Source organism: Oncorhynchus keta, unplaced genomic scaffold, assembly GCF_023373465.1.
Source record: "Oncorhynchus keta strain PuntledgeMale-10-30-2019 unplaced genomic scaffold, Oket_V2 Un_contig_3979_pilon_pilon, whole genome shotgun sequence".
Taxonomy (NCBI): Eukaryota; Metazoa; Chordata; class Actinopteri; order Salmoniformes; family Salmonidae; genus Oncorhynchus; species Oncorhynchus keta.
The window spans coordinates 195857-219782 of NW_026287536.1; the positions used below are offsets into that span (position 1 = coordinate 195857).

The 23926-nt window shown below is 54.0% G+C and overlaps 1 protein-coding gene across 1 annotated transcript in view; it reads left to right on the plus strand.

The window, feature by feature from the left end:
- exoc6 (exocyst complex component 6) overlaps positions 1-23926 on the plus strand; it is a 157940-nt gene that overhangs the window by 19946 nt on the left and 114068 nt on the right. The window contains exons 2-5 of the mRNA XM_052509014.1: positions 9021-9192; positions 14580-14627; positions 14761-14851; positions 16653-16698. Of these exons, the coding sequence (XP_052364974.1) occupies positions 9021-9192; positions 14580-14627; positions 14761-14851; positions 16653-16698 (357 nt within the window). The remainder of the gene's footprint in view (positions 1-9020; positions 9193-14579; positions 14628-14760; positions 14852-16652; positions 16699-23926) is intronic.

The window sequence follows — 23926 nt, forward strand, 5'->3', positions numbered from 1 at the left end:
GCCTCTCTGGGCTAGGCTAATAGCCTCTCTGGGCTAGGTTAGGGTTATAGCTCATTGTTAGTTGATTTTGGATGTGTTTGCTGTCGTAACCCCGGGGATCTCACACGGGGATCTCACACGGGGATCTCACACGGGGATCTCACACGGTATGACATCAGAAGAGGATCCCAGTCACATTAGGAAGTAGAGGTTAACTGAAGTTCGTTTCCTGCTGAAACACGGTTCTGGTAAACCAAAGTGTGGCTGTGACACTTGCGTTCCTCTTTGGCCACCATGTGGACTGTGTTTACTAGGTTGCTGTCACTGTGTGGTGAGCCCTCAGCACCGTTCACTGCCTGGAGTTCAGAGGAAAAGTCAAACAAATGATTCATTAACAATACTACTTGTCTGTTATGGAAAGTAGAGTGAGCGTAATCAGACTACCTGCCACAGCTGTGTTTCTGTGGCTCTGAATGCCCATAAAGGAATAGTCGGTTATAGATACTCAACCAAATCGTCTGTCTTTATGGCCTTTCCCGTCTTTGTGTTTGTACCTTTCGCGTGTGGTGTTGCAGCCGGTGGTTTCCCTGGGCGAGGTCGTTGAGTTGGTGTGGCTTGGTGTGGCTTGGGACAAATGGAAAAGAAACTAAATCAGAACGTTTAAACTGATCATGTTTTTTCCATTTAAAATGCAAATCAAAATGTCCATGTGAATTGACAAGGCAGCTGTGGTCAGTAATGGTTTAGGTCTCACGGTGCCTTTTCAGATGGGGAAGCGTTCCTGTACCTCTGTTACTGTGCCTCACCAAGTCTGCATTTCCTTCTCATTTAACCTCTCAAAGTGTTGTCATGGTTCCTCGACTCCTAGCACGTTTCTGATTTGTCAACATTTTGATTCCGCAAGGAATTGACTCGGAAGATTCAATGTTTTTGGAACGGAGGAGACTGATTAGTTTGCCGTACTTCCGAGAACAAAAACACTTGCGTCTTTCATAGCGAGGTGAGGGGCACAGTACTGGTAGGTCAGTAGACAGTCAGAACCGTGCACTAGGCCTCTCTATCAGTACTGGCAGGTCAGTAGACAGTCAGAACCGTGCACTAGGCCTCTATCAGTACTGGCAGACAGTCAGAACCGTGCACTAGGCCTCTCTATCAGTACTGGCAGGTCAGTAGACAGTCAGAACCGTGCACTAGGCCTCTATCAGTACTGACAGGTCAGTAGACAGTCAGAACCGTGCACTAGGCCTCTCTATCAGTACTGGCAGGTCAGTAGACAGTCAGAACCGTGCACTAGGCCTCTCTATCAGTACTGACAGGTCAGTAGACAGTCAGAACCGTGCACTAGGCCTCTCTATCAGTACTGGCAGGTCAGCAGACAGTCAGAACCGTGCACTAGGCCTCTCTATCAGTACTGGCAGACAGTCAGAACCGTGCACTAGACCTCTCTAACAGTACTGGCAGACAGTCAGAACCGTGCACTAGGCCTCTCTATCAGTACTGACAGGTCAGCAGACAGTCAGAACCGTGCACTAGGCCTCTCTATCAGTACTGACAGGTCAGTAGACAGTCAGAACCGTGCACTAGGCCTCTCTATCAGTACTGACAGGTCAGTAGACAGTCAGAACCGTGCACTAGGCCTCTCTATCAGTACTGGCAGGTCAGTAGACAGTCAGAACCGTGCACTAGGCCTCTCTATCAGTACTGGCAGGTCAGCAGACAGTCAGAACCGTGCACTAGGCCTCTCTATCAGTACTGGCAGGTCAGCAGACAGTCAGAACCGTGCACTAGGCCTCTCTATCAGTACTGGCAGACAGTCAGAACCGTGCACTAGGCCTCTCTATCAGTACTGACAGACAGTCAGAACCGTGCACTAGGCCTCTCTATCAGTACTGACAGACAGTCAGAACCGTGCACTAGGCCTCTCTATCAGTACTGGCAGGTCAGTAGACAGTCAGAACCGTGCACTAGACCTCTATCAGTACTGGCAGGTCAGTAGACAGTCAAAACCGTGCACTAGGCCTCTCTATCAGTACTGACAGACAGTCAGAACCGTGCACTAGGCCTCTCTATCAGTACTGACAGGTCAGTAGACAGTCAGAACCGTGCACTAGACCTCTCTATCAGTACTGGCAGGTCAGTAGACAGTCAGAACCGTGCACTAGACCTCTCTATCAGTACTGACAGGTCAGTAGACAGTCAGAACCGTGCACTAGGCCTCTCTATCAGTACTGGTAGGTCAGTAGACAGTCAGAACCGTGCACTAGGCCTCTCTATCAGTACTGGCAGGTCAGCAGACAGTCAGAACCGTGCACTAGGCCTCTCTATCAGTACTGGCAGGTCAGTAGACAGTCAGAACCGTGCACTAGGCCTCTCTATCAGTACTGGCAGGTCAGCAGACAGTCAGAACCGTGCACTAGGCCTCTCTATCAGTACTGGCAGACAGTCAGAACCGTGCACTAGGCCTCTCTATCAGTACTGGCAGGTCAGTAGACAGTCAGAACCGTGCACTAGGCCTCTCTATCAGTACTGACAGACAGTCAGAACCGTGCACTAGGCCTCTCTATCAGTACTGACAGACAGTCAGAACCGTGCACTAGGCCTCTCTATCAGTACTGGCAGGTCAGCAGACAGTCAGAACCGTGCACTAGGCCTCTCTATCAGTACTGGCAGGTCAGTAGACAGTCAGAACCGTGCACTAGGCCTCTCTATCAGTACTGGCAGACACTCAGAACCGTGCACTAGACCTCTATCAGTACTGACAGGTCAGCAGACAGTCAGAACCGTGCACTAGGCCTCTCTATCAGTACTGGCAGGTCAGTAGACAGTCAAAACCGTGCACTAGGCCTCTATCAGTACTGACAGGTCAGTAGACAGTCAGAACCGTGCACTAGGCCTCTCTATCAGTACTGACAGGTCAGTAGACAGTCAGAACCGTGCACTAGACCTCTCTATCAGTACTGGCAGGTCAGTAGACAGTCAGAACCGTGCACTAGACCTCTCTATCAGTACTGACAGGTCAGTAGACAGTCAGAACCGTGCACTAGGCCTCTCTATCAGTACTGGTAGGTCAGTAGACAGTCAGAACCGTGCACTAGGCCTCTCTATCAGTACTGGCAGGTCAGCAGACAGTCAGAACCGTGCACTAGGCCTCTCTATCAGTACTGGCAGGTCAGTAGACAGTCAGAACCGTGCACTAGGCCTCTCTATCAGTACTGGCAGGTCAGCAGACAGTCAGAACCGTGCACTAGGCCTCTATCAGTACTGGCAGACAGTCAGAACCGTGCACTAGGCCTCTCTATCAGTACTGGCAGGTCAGCAGACAGTCAGAACCGTGCACTAGGCCTCTCTATCAGTACTGACAGACAGTCAGAACCGTGCACTAGGCCTCTCTATCAGTACTGACAGACAGTCAGAACCGTGCACTAGGCCTCTCTATCAGTACTGGCAGGTCAGCAGACAGTCAGAACCGTGCACTAGGCCTCTCTATCAGTACTGGCAGGTCAGTAGACAGTCAGAACCGTGCACTAGGCCTCTCTATCAGTACTGGCAGACACTCAGAACCGTGCACTAGGCCTCTCTATCAGTACTGACAGACAGTCAGAACCGTGCACTAGGCCTCTCTATCAGTACTGGCAGGTCAGCAGACAGTCAGAACCGTGCACTAGGCCTCTCTATCAGTACTGGCAGGTCAGTAGACAGTCAGAACCGTGCACTAGGCCTCTCTATCAGTACTGGCAGACACTCAGAACCGTGCACTAGGCCTCTCTATCAGTACTGACAGACAGTCAGAACCGTGCACTAGGCCTCTCTATCAGTACTGACAGACAGTCAGAACCGTGCACTAGGCCTCTCTATCAGTACTGGCAGGTCAGTAGACAGTCAGAACCGTGCACTAGGCCTCTCTATCAGTACTGGCAGGTCAGCAGACAGTCAGAACCGTGCACTAGGCCTCTCTATCAGTACTGGCAGGTCAGTAGACAGTCAGAACCGTGCACTAGGCCTCTCTATCAGTACTGGCAGGTCAGCAGACAGTCAGAACCGTGCACTAGGCCTCTCTATCAGTACTGGCAGGTCAGTAGACAGTCAGAACCGTGCACTAGGCCTCTCTATCAGTACTGGCAGGTCAGTAGACAGTCAGAACCGTGCACTAGGCCTCTCTATCAGTACTGGCAGGTCAGTAGACAGTCAGAACCGTGCACTAGGCCTCTCTATCAGTACTGGCAGGTCAGTAGACAGTCAGAACCGTGCACTAGGCCTCTCTATCAGTACTGGCAGGTCAGTAGACAGTCAGAACCGTGCACTAGGCCTCTCTATCAGTACTGGCAGGTCAGTAGACAGTCAGAACCGTGCACTAGGCCTCTCTATCAGTACTGACAGACAGTCAGAACCGTGCACTAGGCCTCTATCAGTACTGACAGACAGTCAGAACCGTGCACTAGGCCTCTATCAGTACTGGCAGGTCAGCAGACAGTCAGAACCGTGCACTAGGCCTCTCTATCAGTACTGGCAGGTCAGTAGACAGTCAGAACCGTGCACTAGGCCTCTCTATCAGTACTGGCAGGTCAGTAGACAGTCAGAACCGTGCACTAGGCCTCTCTATCAGTACTGACAGACAGTCAGAACCGTGCACTAGGCCTCTATCAGTACTGGTAGGTCAGCAGACAGTCAGAACCGTGCACTAGGCCTCTCTATCAGTACTGACAGGTCAGCAGACAGTCAGAACTGTGCACTAGGCCTCTATCAGTACTGGCAGACAGTCAGAACCGTGCACTAGGCCTCTATCAGTACTGGCAGGTCAGTAGACAGTCAGAACCGTGCACTAGGCCTCTATCAGTACTGGCAGGTCAGTAGACAGTCAGAACCGTGCACTAGACCTCTATCAGTACTGGCAGGTCAGTAGACAGTCAGAACCGTGCACTAGGCCTCTATCAGTACTGGCAGGTCAGTAGACAGTCAGAACCGTGCACTAGACCTCTATCAGTACTGGCAGGTCAGTAGACAGTCAGAACCGTGCACTAGACCTCTCTATCAGTACTGACAGGTCAGTAGACAGTCAGAACCGTGCACTAGGCCTCTATCAGTACTGGCAGGTCAGCAGACAGTCAGAACCGTGCACTAGGCCTCTCTATCAGTACTGACAGGTCAGCAGACAGTCAGAACCGTGCACTAGGCCTCTCTATCAGTACTGGCAGGTCAGTAGACAGTCAGAACCGTGCACTAGGCCTCTCTATCAGTACTGGCAGACACTCAGAACCGTGCACTAGGCCTCTCTATCAGTACTGACAGACAGTCAGAACCGTGCACTAGGCCTCTCTATCAGTACTGGCAGGTCAGCAGACAGTCAGAACCGTGCACTAGGCCTCTCTATCAGTACTGACAGACAGTCAGAACCGTGCACTAGACCTCTCTATCAGTACTGGCAGACAGTCAGAACCGTGCACTAGGCCTCTCTATCAGTACTGGCAGGTCAGCAGACAGTCAGAACCGTGCACTAGGCCTCTCTATCAGTACTGGCAGGTCAGTAGACAGTCAGAACCGTGCACTAGGCCTCTCTATCAGTACTGGCAGGTCAGTAGACAGTCAGAACCGTGCACTAGGCCTCTCTATCAGTACTGGCAGACAGTCAGAACCGTGCACTAGGCCTCTCTATCAGTACTGACAGGTCAGCAGACAGTCAGAACCGTGCACTAGGCCTCTATCAGTACTGACAGGTCAGCAGACAGTCAGAACCGTGCACTAGGCCTCTCTATCAGTACTGGCAGGTCAGTCAGAACCGTGCACTAGGCCTCTATCAGTACTGGCAGGTCAGTAGACAGTCAGAACCGTGCACTAGGCCTCTATCAGTACTGGCAGGTCAGTAGACAGTCAGAACCGTGCACTAGGCCTCTATCAGTACTGACAGGTCAGTAGACAGTCAGAACCGTGCACTAGGCCTCTCTATCAGTACTGGCAGACAGTCAGAACCGTGCACTAGGCCTCTATCAGTACTGGCAGACAGTCAGAACCGTGCACTAGGCCTCTATCAGTACTGGCAGGTCAGTAGACAGTCAGAACCGTGCACTAGGCCTCTCTATCAGTACTGGCAGACAGTCAGAACCGTGCACTAGGCCTCTCTATCAATACTGGCAGGTCGTCAGACAGGCCTAGTGCACGGTTCTGACTGTATCAGCATTGAAAAGCTGTATCTTGCAATGTCTCGCTAGGATATTGAGATGAGGTGAGATGATTCACTCTCACACAGTCACACACAGTTTCTGGCCACGTCCACGGGTTTGCTTCATATGGTAGCCAGGGCACCAAAACAGCGGAGAAGTCGAGCCTCGTACTTCCAAACGCTCTTAGTTGTTGTGGAAATTGTCCCACTGTGCTGTTCACTGTCTTGCGTCTATTACATATGGCTGAGTCTTCATTGAAATGACTTCCCCAGGCCTCTACAGCCGACCGTCTAGTTAGGCCTCAACACTGAAAATAAGGTTTTATGATAACTGCACTGTGATTTTAATTGTGTTTTTTTTATTGGTTAGGAATTTTTCTCAGCGTTATGGTTCCCAATTTGGTTTAAAAGTTTGACCGTTCATAGCCCTATTTGCTCCATCCTGCAGTATGTCGAGACGACTCCTTTTCACTTCCTGGTTCTGCTGTGGCTGTTCTGCGTTTTGTCCAGTAGGGGGAGTCGTAGGTTCACAAACTGGACAGATCTCTTTCAACCCTGTTGTTTTGTTCCCAGTTCACACACCACCCTCAGCTTGGTGTTTGTTTAGCCATCAGATGGCGGTATGACTCTCTGTTAGAAGGATCATGGAGCCTCAGTCTCCTAATATTGACCCATTACTTCTACAGACCACTGACTTTAAAGCACTAACTTCAGGCTTTGTGTACAAGGTAGTGCACTGGCTATCAGAGCCCTCCCTCCACTCTGTCCCACAGCAGCCCAGCCTACACTGTTGGTTAGGTGGTATCTCAGCCCAGCCCAGCCTACACTGTTGGTTAGGTGGTATCTCAGCCCAGCCCAGCCTACACTGTTGGTTAGGTGGTATCTCAGCCTGTAACTTCCCTGTTCCCTGACCTTGTAACTCTCCTGTCCTTGTAACTCCCCTGACCTTGTAACTCTCCTGTTCCCTGACCTTGTAACTCTCCTGTTCCCTGACCTTGTAACTCTCCTGTTCCCTGACCTTGTAACTCCCCTGTTCCCTGACCTTGTAACTCTCCTGTTCCCTGACCTTGTAACTCTCCTGACCTTGTAACTCTCCTGTTCCCTGACCTTGTCTGTTTCAGATCTAACTCTCCTGTTCCCTGACCTTGTAACTCTCCTGTTCCCTGACCTTGTAACTCTCCTGTTCCCTGACCTTGTAACTCTCCTGTTCCCTGACCTTGTAACTCTCCTGTTCCCTGACCTTGTCTGTTTCAGATCTAACTCTCCTGTTCCCTGACCTTGTCTGTTTCAGATCTAACTCTCCTGTTCCCTGACCTTGTAACTCTCCTGTTCCCTGACCTTGTAACTCTCCTGTTCCCTGACCTTGTAACTCTCCTGTTCCCTGACCTTGTAACTCTCCTGTTCCCTGACCTTGTAACTCTCCTGTTCCCTGACCTTGTAACTCTCCTGTTCCCTGACCTTGTAACTCTCCTGTTCCCTGACCTTGTAACTCTCCTGTTCCCTGACCTTGTAACTCTCCTGTTCCCTGACCTTGTAACTCTCCTGTTCCCTGACCTTGTAACTCTCCTGTTCCCTGACCTTGTAACTCTCCTGTTCCCTGACCTTGTAACTCTCCTGTTCCCTGACCTTGTCTGTTTCAGATCTAACTCTCCTGTTCCCTGACCTTGTCTGTTTCAGATCTAACTCTCCTGTTCCCTGACCTTGTAACTCTCCTGTTCCCTGACCTTGTAACTCTCCTGTTCCCTGACCTTGTAACTCTCCTGTTCCCTGACCTTGTAACTCTCCTGTTCCCTGACCTTGTAACTCTCCTGTTCCCTGACCTTGTAACTCTCCTGTTCCCTGACCTTGTAACTCTCCTGTTCCCTGACCTTGTAACTCTCCTGTTCCCTGACCTTGTAACTCTCCTGTTCCCTGACCTTGTAACTCTCCTGTTCCCTGACCTTGTAACTCTCCTGTTCCCTGACCTTGTAACTCTCCTGTTCCCTGACCTTGTAACTCTCCTGTTCCCTGACCTTGTAACTCTCCTGTTCCCTGACCTTGTAACTCTCCTGTTCCCTGACCTTGTCTGTTTCAGATCTAACTCTCCTGTTCCCTGACCTTGTCTGTTTCAGATCTAACTCTCCTGTTCCCTGACCTTGTCTGTTTCAGATCTAACTCTCCTGTTCCCTGACCTTGTAACTCTCCTGTTCCCTGACCTTGTAACTCTCCTGTTCCCTGACCTTGTAACTCTCCTGTTCCCTGACCTTGTAACTCTCCTGTTCCCTGACCTTGTCTGTTTCAGATCTAACTCTCCTGTTCCCTGACCTTGTCTGTTTCAGATCTAACTCTCCTGTTCCCTGACCTTGTAACTCTCCTGTTCCCTGACCTTGTAACTCTCCTGTTCCCTGACCTTGTAACTCTCCTGTTCCCTGACCTTGTAACTCTCCTGTTCCCTGACCTTGTAACTCTCCTGTTCCCTGACCTTGTAACTCTCCTGTTCCCTGACCTTGTAACTCTCCTGTTCCCTGACCTTGTAACTCTCCTGTTCCCTGACCTTGTAACTCTCCTGTTCCCTGACCTTGTAACTCTCCTGTTCCCTGACCTTGTAACTCTCCTGTTCCCTGACCTTGTAACTCTCCTGTTCCCTGACCTTGTAACTCTCCTGTTCCCTGACCTTGTAACTCTCCTGTTCCCTGACCTTGTAACTCTCCTGTTCCCTGACCTTGTAACTCTCCTGTTCCCTGACCTTGTCTGTTTCAGATCTAACTCTCCTGTTCCCTGACCTTGTCTGTTTCAGATCTAACTCTCCTGTTCCCTGACCTTGTCTGTTTCAGATCTAACTCTCCTGTTCCCTGACCTTGTCTGTTTCAGATCTAACTCTCCTGTTCCCTGACCTTGTGTGTTTCAGATCTGTGTACGATGACCAGCCTAATGCCCACAAGAGGTTTATGGAGAAGCTTGAGGTCAGGATCCGTAACCATGACAGAGAAATAGAGAAGATGTGTAACTTCCACCACCAGGGGTTTGTGGATGCCATCACCGAGCTGCTCAAAGTCCGTGCCGACGCAGAGAAACTGATGGTGAGACAGGAGACCCAATCAAATCAGAGTGTATTAGTCACATGCTGCCAATATATAACAGGTGTAGTGAAATGCTGACTTATAGGCTCAAACCAACAGTGTGGTGTGGTGTGTGGTGTGGTGTGTGGTGTGGTGTGTGGTGTGTGTGTGTGTGGTGTGTGTGTGTGTGTGGTGTGGTGTGTGGTGTGTGGTGTGTGGTGTGTGTGTGGTGTGTGGTGTGTGGTGTGTGGTGTGTGGTGTGTGGTGTGTGGTGGTGTGTGTGTGTGTGTGTGTGTGTGTGTGTGTGTGTGTGTGTGTGTGTGTGTGTGTGGTGTGTGTGTGGTGTGTGTGTGGTGTGTGTGTGGTGTGTGGTGTGGTGTGTGTGTGGTTGTGTGTGTGTGTGTGTGTGTGTGTGTGTGTGTGTGTGTGGTGTGTGTGTGGTGTGTGTGTGTGTGGTGTGTGTGTGTGTGTGTGTGTGTGTGTTGTGTTGTGTTGTGGTGTGGTGTGGTGTGGTGTGTGTGTGTGGTGTAAGTAAAGAAGTAAAAATACATTTGAAAGTGACTATGCATATATGATGAACAGAGAGTAGCAGTAGCGTAAAAAGAGAGCTAAAGAAATGGAAACTATGGATCTATCTAGTCTACCTCTATGTTGAACCAGGGATAGTAGTGGATCTATCTAGTCTACCTCTATGTTGAACCAGGGATAGTAGTGGATCTATCTAGTCTACCTCTATGTTGAACCAGGGATAGTAGTGGATCTGTCTAGTCTACCTCTGTTCAACCAGGGATAGTAGTGGATCTATCTAGTCTACCTCTATGTTGAACCAGGGATAGTAGTGGATCTATCTAGTCTACCTCTATGTTGAACCAGGGATATCAGTGGATCTATCTAGTCTACCTCTATGTTGAACCAGGGATAGTAGTGGATCTATCTAGTCTACCTCTATGTTGAACCAGGGATATCAGTGGATCTATCTAGTCTACCTCTATGTTGAACCGGGGATATCAGTGGATCTATCTAGTCTACCTCTATGTTCAACCAGGGATATCAGTGGATCTATCTACTCTACCTCTATGTTCAACCAGGGATAGTGTTGGATCTATCTAGTCTACCTCTATGTTCAACCAGGGATAGTAGTGGATCTATCTAGTCTACCTCTATGTTGAACCAGGGATATCAGTGGATCTATCTAGTCTACCTCTATGTTGAACCAGGGATATCAGTGGATCTATCTAGTCTACCTCTATGTTGAACCAGGGATAGTAGTGGATCTATCTAGTCTACCTCTATGTTGAACCAGGGATAGTAGTGGATCTATCTAGTCTACCTCTATGTTGAACCAGGGATAGTAGTGGATCTATCTAGTCTACCTCTATGTTCAACCAGGGATATCAGTGGATCTATCTAGTCTACCTCTATGTTGAACCAGGGATAGTAGTGGATCTATCTAGTCTACCTCTATGTTCAACCAGGGATATCAGTGGATCTATCTAGTCTACCTCTATGTTGAACCAGGGATATCAGTGGATCTATCTAGTCTACCTCTATGTTGAACCAGGGATAGTAGTGGATCTATCTAGTCTACCTCTATGTTCAACCAGGGATATCAGTGGATCTATCTAGTCTACCTCTATGTTCAACCAGGGATAGTAGTGGATCTATCTAGTCTACCTCTATGTTGAACCAGGGATAGTAGTAGATCTATCTAGTCTACCTCTATGTTGAACCAGGGATAGTAGTAGATCTATCTAGTCTACCTCTATGTTGAACCAGGGATAGTAGTGGATCTATCTAGTCTACCTCTATGTTCAACCAGGGATATCAGTGGATCTATCTAGTCTACCTCTATGTTCAACCAGGGATATCAGTGGATCTATCTACTCTACCTCTATGTTGAACCAGGGATAGTGTTGGATCTATCTAGTCTACCTCTATGTTGAACCAGGGATAGTAGTAGATCTATCTAGTCTACCTCTATGTTGAACCAGGGATATCAGTGGATCTATCTAGTCTACCTCTATGTTCAACCAGGGATAGTAGTGGATCTATCTACTCTACCTCTATGTTCAACAAGGGATAGTAGTGGATCTATCTAGTCTACCTCTATGTTCAACCAGGGATAGTAGTAGATCTATCTAGTCTACCTCTATGTTGAACCAGGGATAGTAGTGGATCTATCTAGTCTACCTCTATGTTGAACCAGGGATATCAGTGGATCTATCTAGTCTACCTCTATGTTGAACCAGGGATAGTAGTGGATCTATCTAGTCTACCTCTATGTTGAACCAGGGATATCAGTGGATCTATCTAGTCTACCTCTATGTTGAACCAGGGATATCAGTGGATCTATCTAGTCTACCTCTATGTTCAACCAGGGATATCAGTGGATCTATCTACTCTACCTCTATGTTCAACCAGGGATAGTGTTGGATCTATCTAGTCTACCTCTATGTTGAACCAGGGATAGTAGTGGATCTATCTAGTCTACCTCTATGTTCAACCAGGGATATCAGTGGATCTACATTTACATTTACATTTAAGTCATTTAGCAGACGCTCTTATCCATCTAGTCTACCTCTATGTTGAACCAGGGATATCAGTGGATCTATCTAGTCTACCTCTATGTTGAACCAGGGATAGTAGTGGATCTATCTAGTCTACCTCTATGTTGAACCAGGGATAGTAGTGGATCTATCTAGTCTACCTCTATGTTCACCTCTATGTTCAACCAGGGATATCAGTGGATCTATCTAGTCTACCTCTATGTTGAACCAGGGATAGTAGTGGATCTATCTAGTCTACCTCTATGTTCAACCAGGGATATCAGTGGATCTATCTAGTCTACCTCTATGTTCAACCAGGGATAGTAGTGGATCTATCTAGTCTACCTCTATGTTCAACCAGGGATATCAGTGGATCTATCTAGTCTACCTCTATGTTGAACCAGGGATATCAGTGGATCTATCTAGTCTACCTCTATGTTGAACCAGGGATAGTAGTGGATCTATCTAGTCTACCTCTTATGTTCAACCAGGGATATCAGTGGATCTATCTAGTCTACCTCTATGTTCAACCAGGGATAGTAGTGGATCTATCTAGTCTACCTCTATGTTGAACCAGGGATAGTAGTAGATCTATCTAGTCTACCTCTATGTTGAACCAGGGATAGTAGTAGATCTATCTAGTCTACCTCTATGTTGAACCAGGGATAGTAGTGGATCTATCTAGTGTACCTCTATGTTCAACCAGGGATATCAGTGGATCTATCTAGTCTACCTCTATGTTCAACCAGGGATATCAGTGGATCTATCTACTCTACCTCTCATGTTGAACCAGGGATAGTGTTGGATCTATCTAGTCTACCTCTATGTTGAACCAGGGATAGTAGTAGATCTATCTAGTCTACCTCTATGTTGAACCAGGGATATCAGTGGATCTATCTAGTCTACCTCTATGTTCAACCAGGGATAGTAGTGGATCTATCTACTCTACCTCTATGTTCAACAAGGGATAGTAGTGGATCTATCTAGTCTACCTCTATGTTCAACCAGGGATAGTAGTAGATCTATCTAGTCTACCTCTATGTTCAACCAGGGATAGTAGTAGATCTATCTAGTCTACCTCTATGTTGAACCAGGGATATCAGTGGATCTATCTAGTCTACCTCTATGTTGAACCAGGGATAGTAGTGGATCTATCTAGTCTACCTCTATGTTCAACCAGGGATAGTAGTGGATCTATCTAGTCTACCTCTATGTTCAACCAGCGATAGCATCCCCCCTCAGCCCTCTCTCACCCCCCCCCCCTGAGCCGGTCTAGGTTCCCACAGGACTGAGCCGGTCTAGGTTCCCCCAGGACTGAGCCGGTCCAGGTTCCCCCAGCACTGAGCCGGTCCAGGTTCCCCCAGGATTGAGCCCGTCTAGGTTCCCCCAGGACTGAGCCGGTCTAGGTTCCCCCAGGACTGAGCCGGTCCAGGTTCCCCCAGGACTGAGCCGGTCCAGGTTCCCCCAGGACTGAGCCGGTCCAGGTTCCCCCAGGACTGAGCCGGTCCAGGTTCCCCAGGACTGAGCCGGTCCAGGTTCCCCCAGGACTGAGCCGGTCCAGGTTCCCCAGGACTGAGCCGGTCCAGGTTCCCCAGGACTGAGCCCGTCCAGGTTCCCCAGGACTGAGCCCGTCCAGGTTCCCCCAGGACTGAGCCCGTCCAGGTTCCCCCAGGACTGAGCCCGTCCAGGTTCCCCCAGGACTGAGCCGGTCTAGGTTCCCCCAGGACTGAGCCGGTCCAGGTTCCCCCAGGACTGAGCCGGTCCAGGTTCCCCCAGGACTGAGCCGGTCCAGGTTCCCCCAGGACTGAGCCGGTCCAGGTTCCCCCAGGACTGAGCCGGTCCAGGTTCCCCCAGGACTGAGCCGGTCCAGGTTCCCCCAGGACTGAGCCGGTCCAGGTTCCCCCAGGACTGAGCCGGTCCAGGTTCCCCCAGGACTGAGCCGGTCCAGGTTCCCCCAGGACTGAGCCGGTCTAGGTTCCCTCAGGACTGAGCCGGTCTAGGTTGACCTAACGATGCCTCCCCCAGGACTGAGCCGGTCTAGGTTCCCTTAGCCCAGCTGCACCGAGGCCAGCTCTCTTTAACTCTCTTTCCCCAGCTGAAAGTGGTCTTTAGATGAGTAGATGGTCTGATTGGTCGACCCAAGGTTGTAACTGGACCAATCATTAGCCAGTAATATGAAGCATGTTCAGATAACAGGGCAGCAGGTACTGCAGCAGATCAACAAGCTCACTGGCCATTTTTCTCCCACAGATTAATGAGACTTTTTAATTAACCCCAGAATAAATGGCTTCCTTATTACCATGAGCTAATGAGACGCAATGTGGGAACCTCCCTGTGTGGTCGTTCTGTCCCTACTGTCCCCCTGCACCTGCAGCTGCCCACCTCCCTCCTAACTCAGCCTGAGTTCTCTCCGGATCCCTCCACTCTGTGAATCAACCAACCAGTGACTGTTCTGTGTATTCAGCTCTGAAACCCGATGTTTAATTACCAGACAAATGCAGTGAGCTCTTTCACTGTAGACGATGAATGGCACATGGAGCTCATTGAGGTTATCAGGAAAGGGCCCACTGGTCAATTGGGTCATTGAATTTAATTGTTTGACAAAGACCTGTAGAGACAAGTAGAGTTTAAACATCCTCAATGTATAATTGACAAGTTGACAGAATCTGTTGTTGGGGGGGGACTGTCATAATCTATTACGCCGCATAACAGCCTCCATGCCGACCAACACTTCCAAGTTCCCCGTTGCAGATTGAATCAGAATTTGCCTTTGTCCCTATGCCCTCGTGGAGGCTGATCTGATTACAAGGTGAGCAGCTACGACAGGAAGTTGTCTGACAGTAGTGATCTTTTTATTTTAAGGGCCAGGTTACCGACACGAACAGAAGACTGCAAGACGCCGGCAGAGAGGTGAGACTCTTCGTTCCCCGTGTCAGTGTTGCCTGTGGTCAGTTAGAGGACAGATGGAGACAGGAAGCACCTCTGACTGACCTCTCTCCGTAATTGGGGAGGTCTTAACTCTTTTGACCTCTCTTATGTAAAGGTGACAGCCCAAACGGAGGAGGTGATTCGCTGTCGGATACAGCAGAGGAACATGACTACCACTGTGGAGAGACTACAGCTGTGTATACCTGGTGAGATATAACATAACATCTATAAACACTGTGTGTTCTGAAAGCTACCTCTCCCCTCTCTTCTTTCTGTTCTAAAAGCTACCTCTCCCCTCTCTTCTTTCTGTTCTAAAAGCTACCTCTCTTCTTTCTGTTCTAAAAGCTACCTCTTCTTTCTGTTCTAAAAGCTACCCCTTCTTTCTGTTCTAAAAGCTACCCCTTCTTTCTGTTCTAAAAGCTACCCCTTCTTTCTGTTCTAAAAGCTACCTATCTTCTTTCTGTTCTAAACGCTACCTCTCCCCTCTGTTCTTTCTGTTCTAAAAGCTACCTCTCCCCTCTCTTCTTTCTGTTCTAAAAGCTACCTCTCTTCTTTCTGTTCTAAAAGCTACCTCTCTTCTTTCTGTTCTAAAAGCTACCTCTCCCCTCTGTTCTTTATGTTCTAAAAGCTACCCCTTCTTTCTGTTCTTAAAGCTACACCTTCTTTCTATTCTTAAAGCTACCCCTTCTTTCTGTTCTTAAAGCTACCTCTTCTTTCTATTCTTAAAGCTACCTCTTCTTTCTGTTCTAAAAGCTACCTCTCTTCTTTCTGTTCTTAAAGCTACCTCTTCTTTCTGTTCTAAAAGCTACCTCTCTTCTTTCTGTTCTAAAAGCTACCTCTCTTCTTTCTGTTCTAAAAGCTACCTCTCTTCTTTCTGTTCTAAAAGCTACCCCTTCTTTCTGTTCTTAAAGCTACCTCTTCTTTCTGTTCTTAAAGCTACCTCTTCTTTCTGTTCTAAAAGCTACCTCTTCTTTCTGTTCTAAAAGCTACCTCTCTTCTTTCTGTTCTAAAAGCTACCTCTCTTCTTTCTGTTCTAAAAGCTACCTCTTCTTTCTGTTCTAAAAGCTACCCCTTCTTTCTGTTCTGAAAGCTACCTCTCCCCTCTGTTCTTAAAGCTACCTCTCTTCTTTCTGTTCTAAAAGCTACCTCTTCTTTCTGTTCTTAAAGCCACCCCTTCTTTCTGTTCTAAAAGCTACCTCTCTTCTTTCTGTTCTAAACGCTACCTCTCCCCTCTCTTCTTTCTGTTCTAAAAGCTACCTCTCTTCTTTCTGTTCTAAAAGCTACCTCTCTTCTTTCTGTTCTAAACGCTACCTCTCCCCTCTGTTCTTTCTGTTCTAAAAGCTACCTCTCTTCTTTCTGTTCTAAAAGCTACCCCTTCTTTCTGTTCTTAAAGCTACCTCTTCTTTCTATTCTTAAAGCTACCTCTTCTTTCTGTTCTAAAAGCTACCTCTTCTTTCTGTTCTTAAAGCTACCTCTTCTTTCTGTTCTTAAAGCTACCTCTTCTTTCTGTTCTAAAAGCTACCTATTCTTTCTGATTAAAAACGACCTCTTCTTTCTGTTCTAAAAGCTACCTCTTCTTTCTGTTCTAAAAGCTACCTCTTCTTTCTGATTAAAAACGACCTCTTCTTTCTGTTCTAAAAGCTACCTCTTCTTTCTGTTCTAAAAGCTACCTCTTCTTTCTGATTAAAAACGACCTCTTCTTTCTGTTTTAAAAGCTACATCTTCTTTCTGTTCTAAAAGCTACCTCTCCCCTCTGTTCTTCTGTTTTAAAAGCGACCTCTTCTTTCTGTTCTAAAAGCTACCTCTTCTTTCTGTTCTAAAAGCTACCTCTTCTTTCTGATTAAAAACAACCTCTTCTTTCTGTTCTAAAAGCTACCTCTTCTTTCTGTTCTAAAAGCTACCCCTCTTCTTTCTGTTCTAAAAGCTAACTCTTCTTTCTGTTCTAAAAGCTACCTCTTCTTTCTGTTCTAAAATCTAACTCTCCCCTCTTATTGTTCCTTTTTGCAGTCCTAGAAATGTACAATAAATTGAAGGAGCAGCTGGAATCCAAAAGGTATGTGCACTTACTTACTCTCCTCACCTTGTTCACTGTTGTCGTCATCAATGTTACTCCACCACAATATATTAACAATAAAGTCCCTGTCTCTAGACAACATGGTGCTTTGGACAGACCTTAACGCTTTCCTAGAAACCCTCTCTGGCTCAATATAGCTCACAATCAAAAGGCCCGCTGTCTTTACGTCACAGAATCCTGAACGATTCACGGAAATAATGACTGAAGGAAGCATAGAAGCTATTTCAATGGAACCGAGCAGAGGGGAAGTGAAGCTCACACGCTGAACCAGACGGTGATGACCCTTCCCTGTCGCTTATCGTCTGTTTAATCAGTCACCACACATCACGGGGAGAGGTCACCATTCAAACGCAGGACAGTTGACCTTCTTCACAGCACGGCGCTGGCCTAGACAACATTGCTGTCACAGGCGCCGGGTAGAGAGTTGGAAAGAGACTTCCTCGCTTTGCTATCGATGGCTTCTGTGACATCATGGGCAGCGCCACTGAGGGAAATCTATATTTTAAAGTAGACCACTTTCTTCTATATGTTTATTGGCGGTAGACAAACTGAAAATGGGTAGGCCTCTCGCGCCACCCGCTGGAGTGGACAGGCCTCTAGCGCCTCCCGCTGGAGTGGACAGGCCTCTAGCGCCTCCCGCTGGAGTGGACAGGCCTCTAGCGCCTCCCGCTGGAGTGGACAGGCCTCTAGCGCCTCCCGCTGGAGTGGACAGGCCTCTAGCGCCTCCCGCTGGAGTGGACAGGCCTCTAGCGCCTTCTGCTGGAGTGGACAGGCCTCTAGCGCCGCCCACTGGAGTGGACAGGCCTCTAGCGCCTCCAGCTGGAGTGGACAGGCCTCTAGCGCCTCCCGCTGGAGTGGACAGGCCTCTAGCGCCTTCCGCTGGAGTGGACAGGCCTCTAGCGCCGCCCACTGGAGTGGACAGGCCTCTAGCGCCGCCCACTGGAGTGGACAGGCCTCTAGCGCCGCCCACTGGAGTGGACAGGCCTCTAGCGCCGCCCACTGGAGTGGACAGGCCTCTAGCGCCTCCCGCTGGAGTGGACAGGCCTCTAGCGCCTCCCGCTGGAGTGGACAGGCCTCTAGCGCCGCCCGCTGGAGTGGACAGGCCTCTAGCGCCACCCGCTGGAGTGGACAGGCCTCTAGCGCCTCCCGCTGGAGTGGACAGGCCTCTAGCGCCTCCCGCTGGAGTGGACAGGCCTCTAGCGCCTCCCGCTGGAGTGGACAGGCCTCTAGCGCCTCCCGCTGGAGTGGACAGGCCTCTAGCGCCTCCCGCTGGAGTGGACAGGCCTCTAGCGCCTCCCGCTGGAGTGGACAGGCCTCTAGCGCCTCCCGCTGGAGTGGACAGGCCTCTAGCGCCTCCCGCTGGAGTGGACAGGCCTCTAGCGCCTCCCGCTGGAGTGGACAGGCCTCTAGCGCCTCCCGCTGGAGTGGACAGGCCTCTAGCGCCTCCCGCTGGAGTGGACAGGCCTCTAGCGCCTCCCGCTGGAGTGGACAGGCCTCTAGCGCCTCCCGCTGGAGTGGACAGGCCTATCGCCGCCCGCTGGAGTGGACAGGCCTCTAGCGCCTCCCGCTGGAGTGGACAGGCCTCTAGCGCCTCCCGCTGGAGTGGACAGGCCTCTAGCGCCTCCCGCTGGAGTGGACAGGCCTCTAGCGCCTTCCGCTGGAGTGGACAGGCCTCTAGCGCCGCCCACTGGAGTGGACAGGCCTCTAGCGCCGCCCACTGGAGTGGACAGGCCTCTAGCGCCGCCCACTGGAGTGGACAGGCCTCTAGCGCCGCCCACTGGAGTGGACAGGCCTCTAGCGCCTCCCGCTGGAGTGGACAGGCCTCTAGCGCCTCCCGCTGGAGTGGACAGGCCTCTAGCGCCGCCCGCTGGAGTGGACAGGCCTCTAGCGCCACCCGCTGGAGTGGACAGGCCTCTAGCGCCTCCCGCTGGAGTGGACAGGCCTCTAGCGCCTCCCGCTGGAGTGGACAGGCCTCTAGCGCCTCCCGCTGGAGTGGACAGGCCTCTAGCGCCTCCCGCTGGAGTGGACAGGCCTCTAGCGCCTCCCGCTGGAGTGGACAGGCCTCTAGCGCCTCCCGCTGGAGTGGACAGGCCTCTAGCGCCTCCCGCTGGAGTGGACAGGCCTCTAGCGCCTCCCGCTGGAGTGGACAGGCCTCTAGCGCCTCCCGCTGGAGTGGACAGGCCTCTAGCGCCTCCCGCTGGAGTGGACAGGCCTCTAGCGCCTCCCGCTGGAGTGGACAGGCCTCTAGCGCCTCCCGCTGGAGTGGACAGGCCTCTAGCGCCTCCCGCTGGAGTGGACAGGCCTCTAGCGCCTCCCGCTGGAGTGGACAGGCCTCTAGCGCCTCCCGCTGGAGTGGACAGGCCTCTAGCGCCTCCCGCTGGAGTGGACAGGCCTCTAGCGCCTCCCGCTGGAGTGGACAGGCCTCTAGCGCCGCCCGCTGGAGTGGACAGGCCTCTAGCGCCGCCCGCTGGAGTGGACAGGCCTCTAGCGCCTCCCGCTGGAGTGGACAGGCCTATCGCCGCCCGCTGGAGTGGACAGGCCTCTAGCGCCTCCCGCTGGAGTGGACAGGCCTCTAACGCCTCCCGCTGGAGTGGACAGGCCTCTAGCGCCGCCCGCTGGAGTGGACAGGCCTCTAGCGCCTCCCGCTGGAGTGGACAGGCCTCTAGCGCCTCCCGCTGGAGTGGACAGGCCTCTAGCGCCTCCCGCTGGAGTGGACAGTGGACACGCCTCTAGCTCCGCCCGCTCGAGTCGACATTGGACAGGCTTCTAGCGCCTCCCGCTGGAGTGGACAGGCCTCTAGCGCCTCCCGCTGGAGTGGACAGGCCTCTAGCGCCTCCCGCTGGAGTGGACAGTGGACACGCCTCTAGCTCCGCCCGCTCGAGTCGACATTGGACAGGCTTCTAGCGCCTCCCGCTGGAGTGGACAGGCCTCTAGCGCCTCCCGCTGGAGTGGACAGGCCTCTAGCGCCGCCCACTGGAGTGGACAGGCCTCTAGCACCTCCCACTGGAGTGGACAGGCCTCTAGCGCCTCCCGCTGGAGTGGACAGGCCTCTAGCGCCTCCCGCTGGAGTGGACAGGCCTCTAGCGCCTCCCGCTGGAGTGGACAGGCCTCTAGCGCCTCCCGCTGGAGTGGACAGGCCTCTAGCGCCTCCCGCTGGAGTGGACAGGCCTCTAGCTCCGCCCGCTGGAGTGGACAGGCCTCTAGCGCCTCCCGCTGGAGTGGACAGGCCTCTAGCTCCTCCCGCTGGAGTGGACAGGCCTCTAGCGCCTCCCGCTGGAGTGGACAGGCCTCTAGCGCCGCCCGCTGGAGTGGACAGGCCTCTAGCGCCTCCCGCTGGAGTGGACAGGCCTCTAGCGCCTCCCGCTGGAGTGGACAGGCCTCTAGCGCCGCCCGCTGGAGTGGACAGGCCTCTAGCGCCTCCCGCTGGAGTGGACAGGCCTCTAGCGCCTCCCGCTGGAGTGGACAGGCCTCTAGCGCCTCCCGCTGGAGTGGACAGGCCTCTAGCGCCTCCCGCTGGAGTGGACAGGCCTCTAGCGCCTCCCGCTGGAGTGGACAGTGGACAGGCCTCTAGCGCCTCCCGCTGGAGTGGACAGGCCTCTAGCGCCTCCCGCTGGAGTGGACAGGCCTCTAGCGCCGCCCGCTGGAGTGGACAGTGGACAGGCCTCTAGCGCCTCCCGCTGGAGTGGACAGGCCTCTAGCGCCTCCCGCTGGAGTGGACAGGCCTCTAGCGCCTCCCGCTGGAGTGGACAGGCCTCTAGCGCCACCCGCTGGAGTGGACAGGCCTCTAGCGCCTCCCGCTGGAGTGGACAGGCCTCTAGCGCCTCCCGCTGGAGTGGACAGGCCTCTAGCGCCGCCCGCTGGAGTCGACAGGCCTCTAGCGCCGCCCGCTGGAGTGGACAGGCCTCTAGCGCCTCCCGCTGGAGTGGACAGGCCTCTAGCGCCTCCCGCTGGAGTGGACAGGCCTCTAGCGCCTCCCGCTGGAGTGGACAGGCCTCTAGCGCCTCCCGCTGGAGTGGACAGGCCTCTAGCGCCTCCCGCTGGAGTGGACAGGCCTCTAGCGCCTCCCGCTGGAGTGGACAGGCCTCTCTCCCGCTGGCGACCTAGCGCCTCCCGCTGGAGTGGACAGGCCTCTAGCGCCTCCCGCTGGAGTGGACAGGCCTCTAGCGCCTCCCGCTGGAGTGGACAGGCCTCTAGCGCCTCCCGCTGGAGTGGACAGGCCTCTAGCGCCTCCCGCTGGAGTGGACAGGCCTCTAGCGCCTCCCGCTGGAGTGGACAGGCCTCTAGCGCCTCCCGCTGGAGTGGACAGGCCTCTAGCGCCTCCCGCTGGAGTGGACAGGCCTCTAGCGCCTCCCGCTGGAGTGGACAGGCCTCTAGCGCCTCCCGCTGGAGTGGACAGGCCTCTAGCGCCGCCCGCTGGAGTGGACAGGCCTCTAGCGCCGCCCGCTGGAGTGGACAGGCCTCTAGCGCCTCCCGCTGGAGTGGACAGGCCTATCGCCGCCCGCTGGAGTGGACAGGCCTCTAGCGCCTCCCGCTGGAGTGGACAGGCCTCTAGCGCCTCCCGCTGGAGTGGACAGGCCTCTAGCGCCTCCCGCTGGAGTGGACAGGCCTCTAGCGCCTCCCGCTGGAGTGGACAGGCCTCTAGCGCCTCCCGCTGGAGTGGACAGGCCTCTAGCGCCTCCCGCTGGAGTGGACAGTGGACAGGCCTCTAGCGCCTCCCGCTGGAGTGGACAGGCCTCTAGCGCCTCCCGCTGGAGTGGACAGGCCTCTAGCGCCTCCCGCTGGAGTGGACAGGCCTCTAGCGCCGCCCGCTGGAGTGGACAGTGGACAGGCCTCTAGCGCCTCCCGCTGGAGTGGACAGGCCTCTAGCGCCTCCCGCTGGAGTGGACAGGCCTCTAGCGCCTCCCGCTGGAGTGGACAGGCCTCTAGCGCCTCCCGCTGGAGTGGACAGGCCTCTAGCGCCTCCCGCTGGAGTGGACAGGCCTCTAGCGCCTCCCGCTGGAGTGGACAGGCCTCTAGCGCCGCCCGCTGGAGTGGACAGGCCTCTAGCGCCGCCCGCTGGAGTGGACAGGCCTCTAGCGCCGCCCGCTGGAGTGGACAGGCCTCTAGCGCCGCCCGCTGGAGTGGACAGGCCTCTAGCGCCGCCCGCTGGAGTGGACAGGCCTCTAGCGCCTCCCGCTGGAGTGGACAGGCCTCTAGCGCCTCCCGCTGGAGTGGACAGGCCTCTAGCGCCTCCCGCTGGAGTGGACAGGCCTCTAGCGCCTCCCGCTGGAGTGGACAGGCCTCTAGCGCCTCCCGCTGGAGTGGACAGGCCTCTAGCGCCTCCCGCTGGAGTGGACAGGCCTCTAGCGCCTCCCGCTGGAGTGGACAGGCCTCTAGCGCCTCCCGCTGGAGTGGACAGGCCTCTAGCGCCTCCCGCTGGAGTGGACAGGCCTCTAGCGCCTCCCGCTGGAGTGGACAGGCCTCTAGCGCCTCCCGCTGGAGTGGACAGGCCTCTAGCGCCTCCCGCTGGAGTGGACAGGCCTCTAGCGCCTCCCGCTGGAGTGGACAGGCCTCTAGCGCCTCCCGCTGGAGTGGACAGGCCTCTAGCGCCTCCCGCTGGAGTGGACAGGCCTCTAGCGCCTCCCGCTGGAGTGGACAGGCCTCTAGCGCCTCCCGCTGGAGTGGACAGGCCTCTAGCGCCGCCCGCTGGAGTGGACAGGCCTCTAGCGCCGCCCGCTGGAGTGGACAGGCCTCTAGCGCCGCCCGCTGGAGTGGACAGGCCTCTAGCGCCTCCCGCTGGAGTGGACAGGCCTATCGCCGCCCGCTGGAGTGGACAGGCCTCTAGCGCCTCCCGCTGGAGTGGACAGGCCTCTAGCGCCTCCCGCTGTAGTGGACAGGCCTCTAGCGCCTCCCGCTGGAGTGGACAGGCCTCTAGCGCCGCCCGCTGGAGTGGACAGGCCTCTAGCGCCTCCCGCTGGAGTGGACAGGCCTCTAGCGCCGCCCGCTGGAGTGGACAGGCCTCTAGCGCCTCCCGCTGGAGTGGACAGGCCTCTAGCGCCTCCCGCTGGAGTGGACAGGCCTCTAGCGCCGCCCGCTGGAGTGGACAGGCCTCTAGCGCCGCCCGCTGGAGTGGACAGGCCTCTAGCGCCGCCCGCTGTAGTGGACAGGCCTCTAGCGCCGCCCGCTGGAGTGGACAGGCCTCTAGCGCCTCCCGCTGGAGTGGACAGGCCTCTAGCGCCTCCCGCTGGAGTGGACAGGCCTCTAGCGCCTCCCGCTGGAGTGGACAGTGGACACGCCTCTAGCTCCGCCCGCTCGAGTCGACATTGGACAGGCTTCTAGCGCCTCCCGCTGGAGTGGACAGGCCTCTAGCGCCTCCCGCTGGAGTGGACAGGCCTCTAGCGCCGCCCGCTGGAGTCGACAGTGGACAGGCCTCTAGCGCCTCCCGCTGGAGTGGACAGGCCTCTAGCGCCTCCCGCTGGAGTGGACAGGCCTCTAGCGCCTCCCGCTGGAGTGGACAGGCCTCTAGCGCCTCCCGCTGGAGTGGACAGGCCTCTAGCGCCTCCCGCTGGAGTGGACAGGCCTCTAGCGCCTCCCGCTGGAGTGGACAGGCCTCTAGCACCTTCGGCTGGAGTGGACAGGCCTCTAGCGCCTTCTGCTGGAGTGGACAGGCCTCTAGCGCCTCCCGCTGGAGTGGACAGGCCTCTAGCGCCGCCCACTGGAGTGGACAGGCCTCTAGCGCCGCCCACTGGAGTGGACAGGCCTCTAGCGCCTCCCGCTGGAGTGGACAGGCCTCTAGCGCCTCCCGCTGGAGTGGACAGGCCTCTAGCGCCTTCTGCTGGAGTGGACAGGCCTCTAGCGCCTCCAGCTGGAGTGGACAGGCCTCTAGCGCCTCCCGCTGGAGTGGACAGGCCTCTAGCGCCTTCTGCTGGAGTGGACAGGCCTCTAGCTCCTCCCGCTGGAGTGGACAGGCCTCTAGCGCCGCCCGCTGGAGTGGACAGGCCTCTAGCGCCTTCTGCTGGAGTGGACAGGCCTCTAGCGCCTCCCGCTGGAGTGGACAGGCCTCTAGCGCCTCCCGCTGGAGTGGACAGTCCTCTAGCGCCTCCCGCTGGAGTGGACAGGCCTCTAGCGCCGCCCGCTGGAGTGGACAGGCCTCTAGCGCCTCCCGCTGGAGTGGACAGGCCTCTAGCGCCTCCCGCTGGAGTGGACAGGCTTTGTCATGCCACACAGA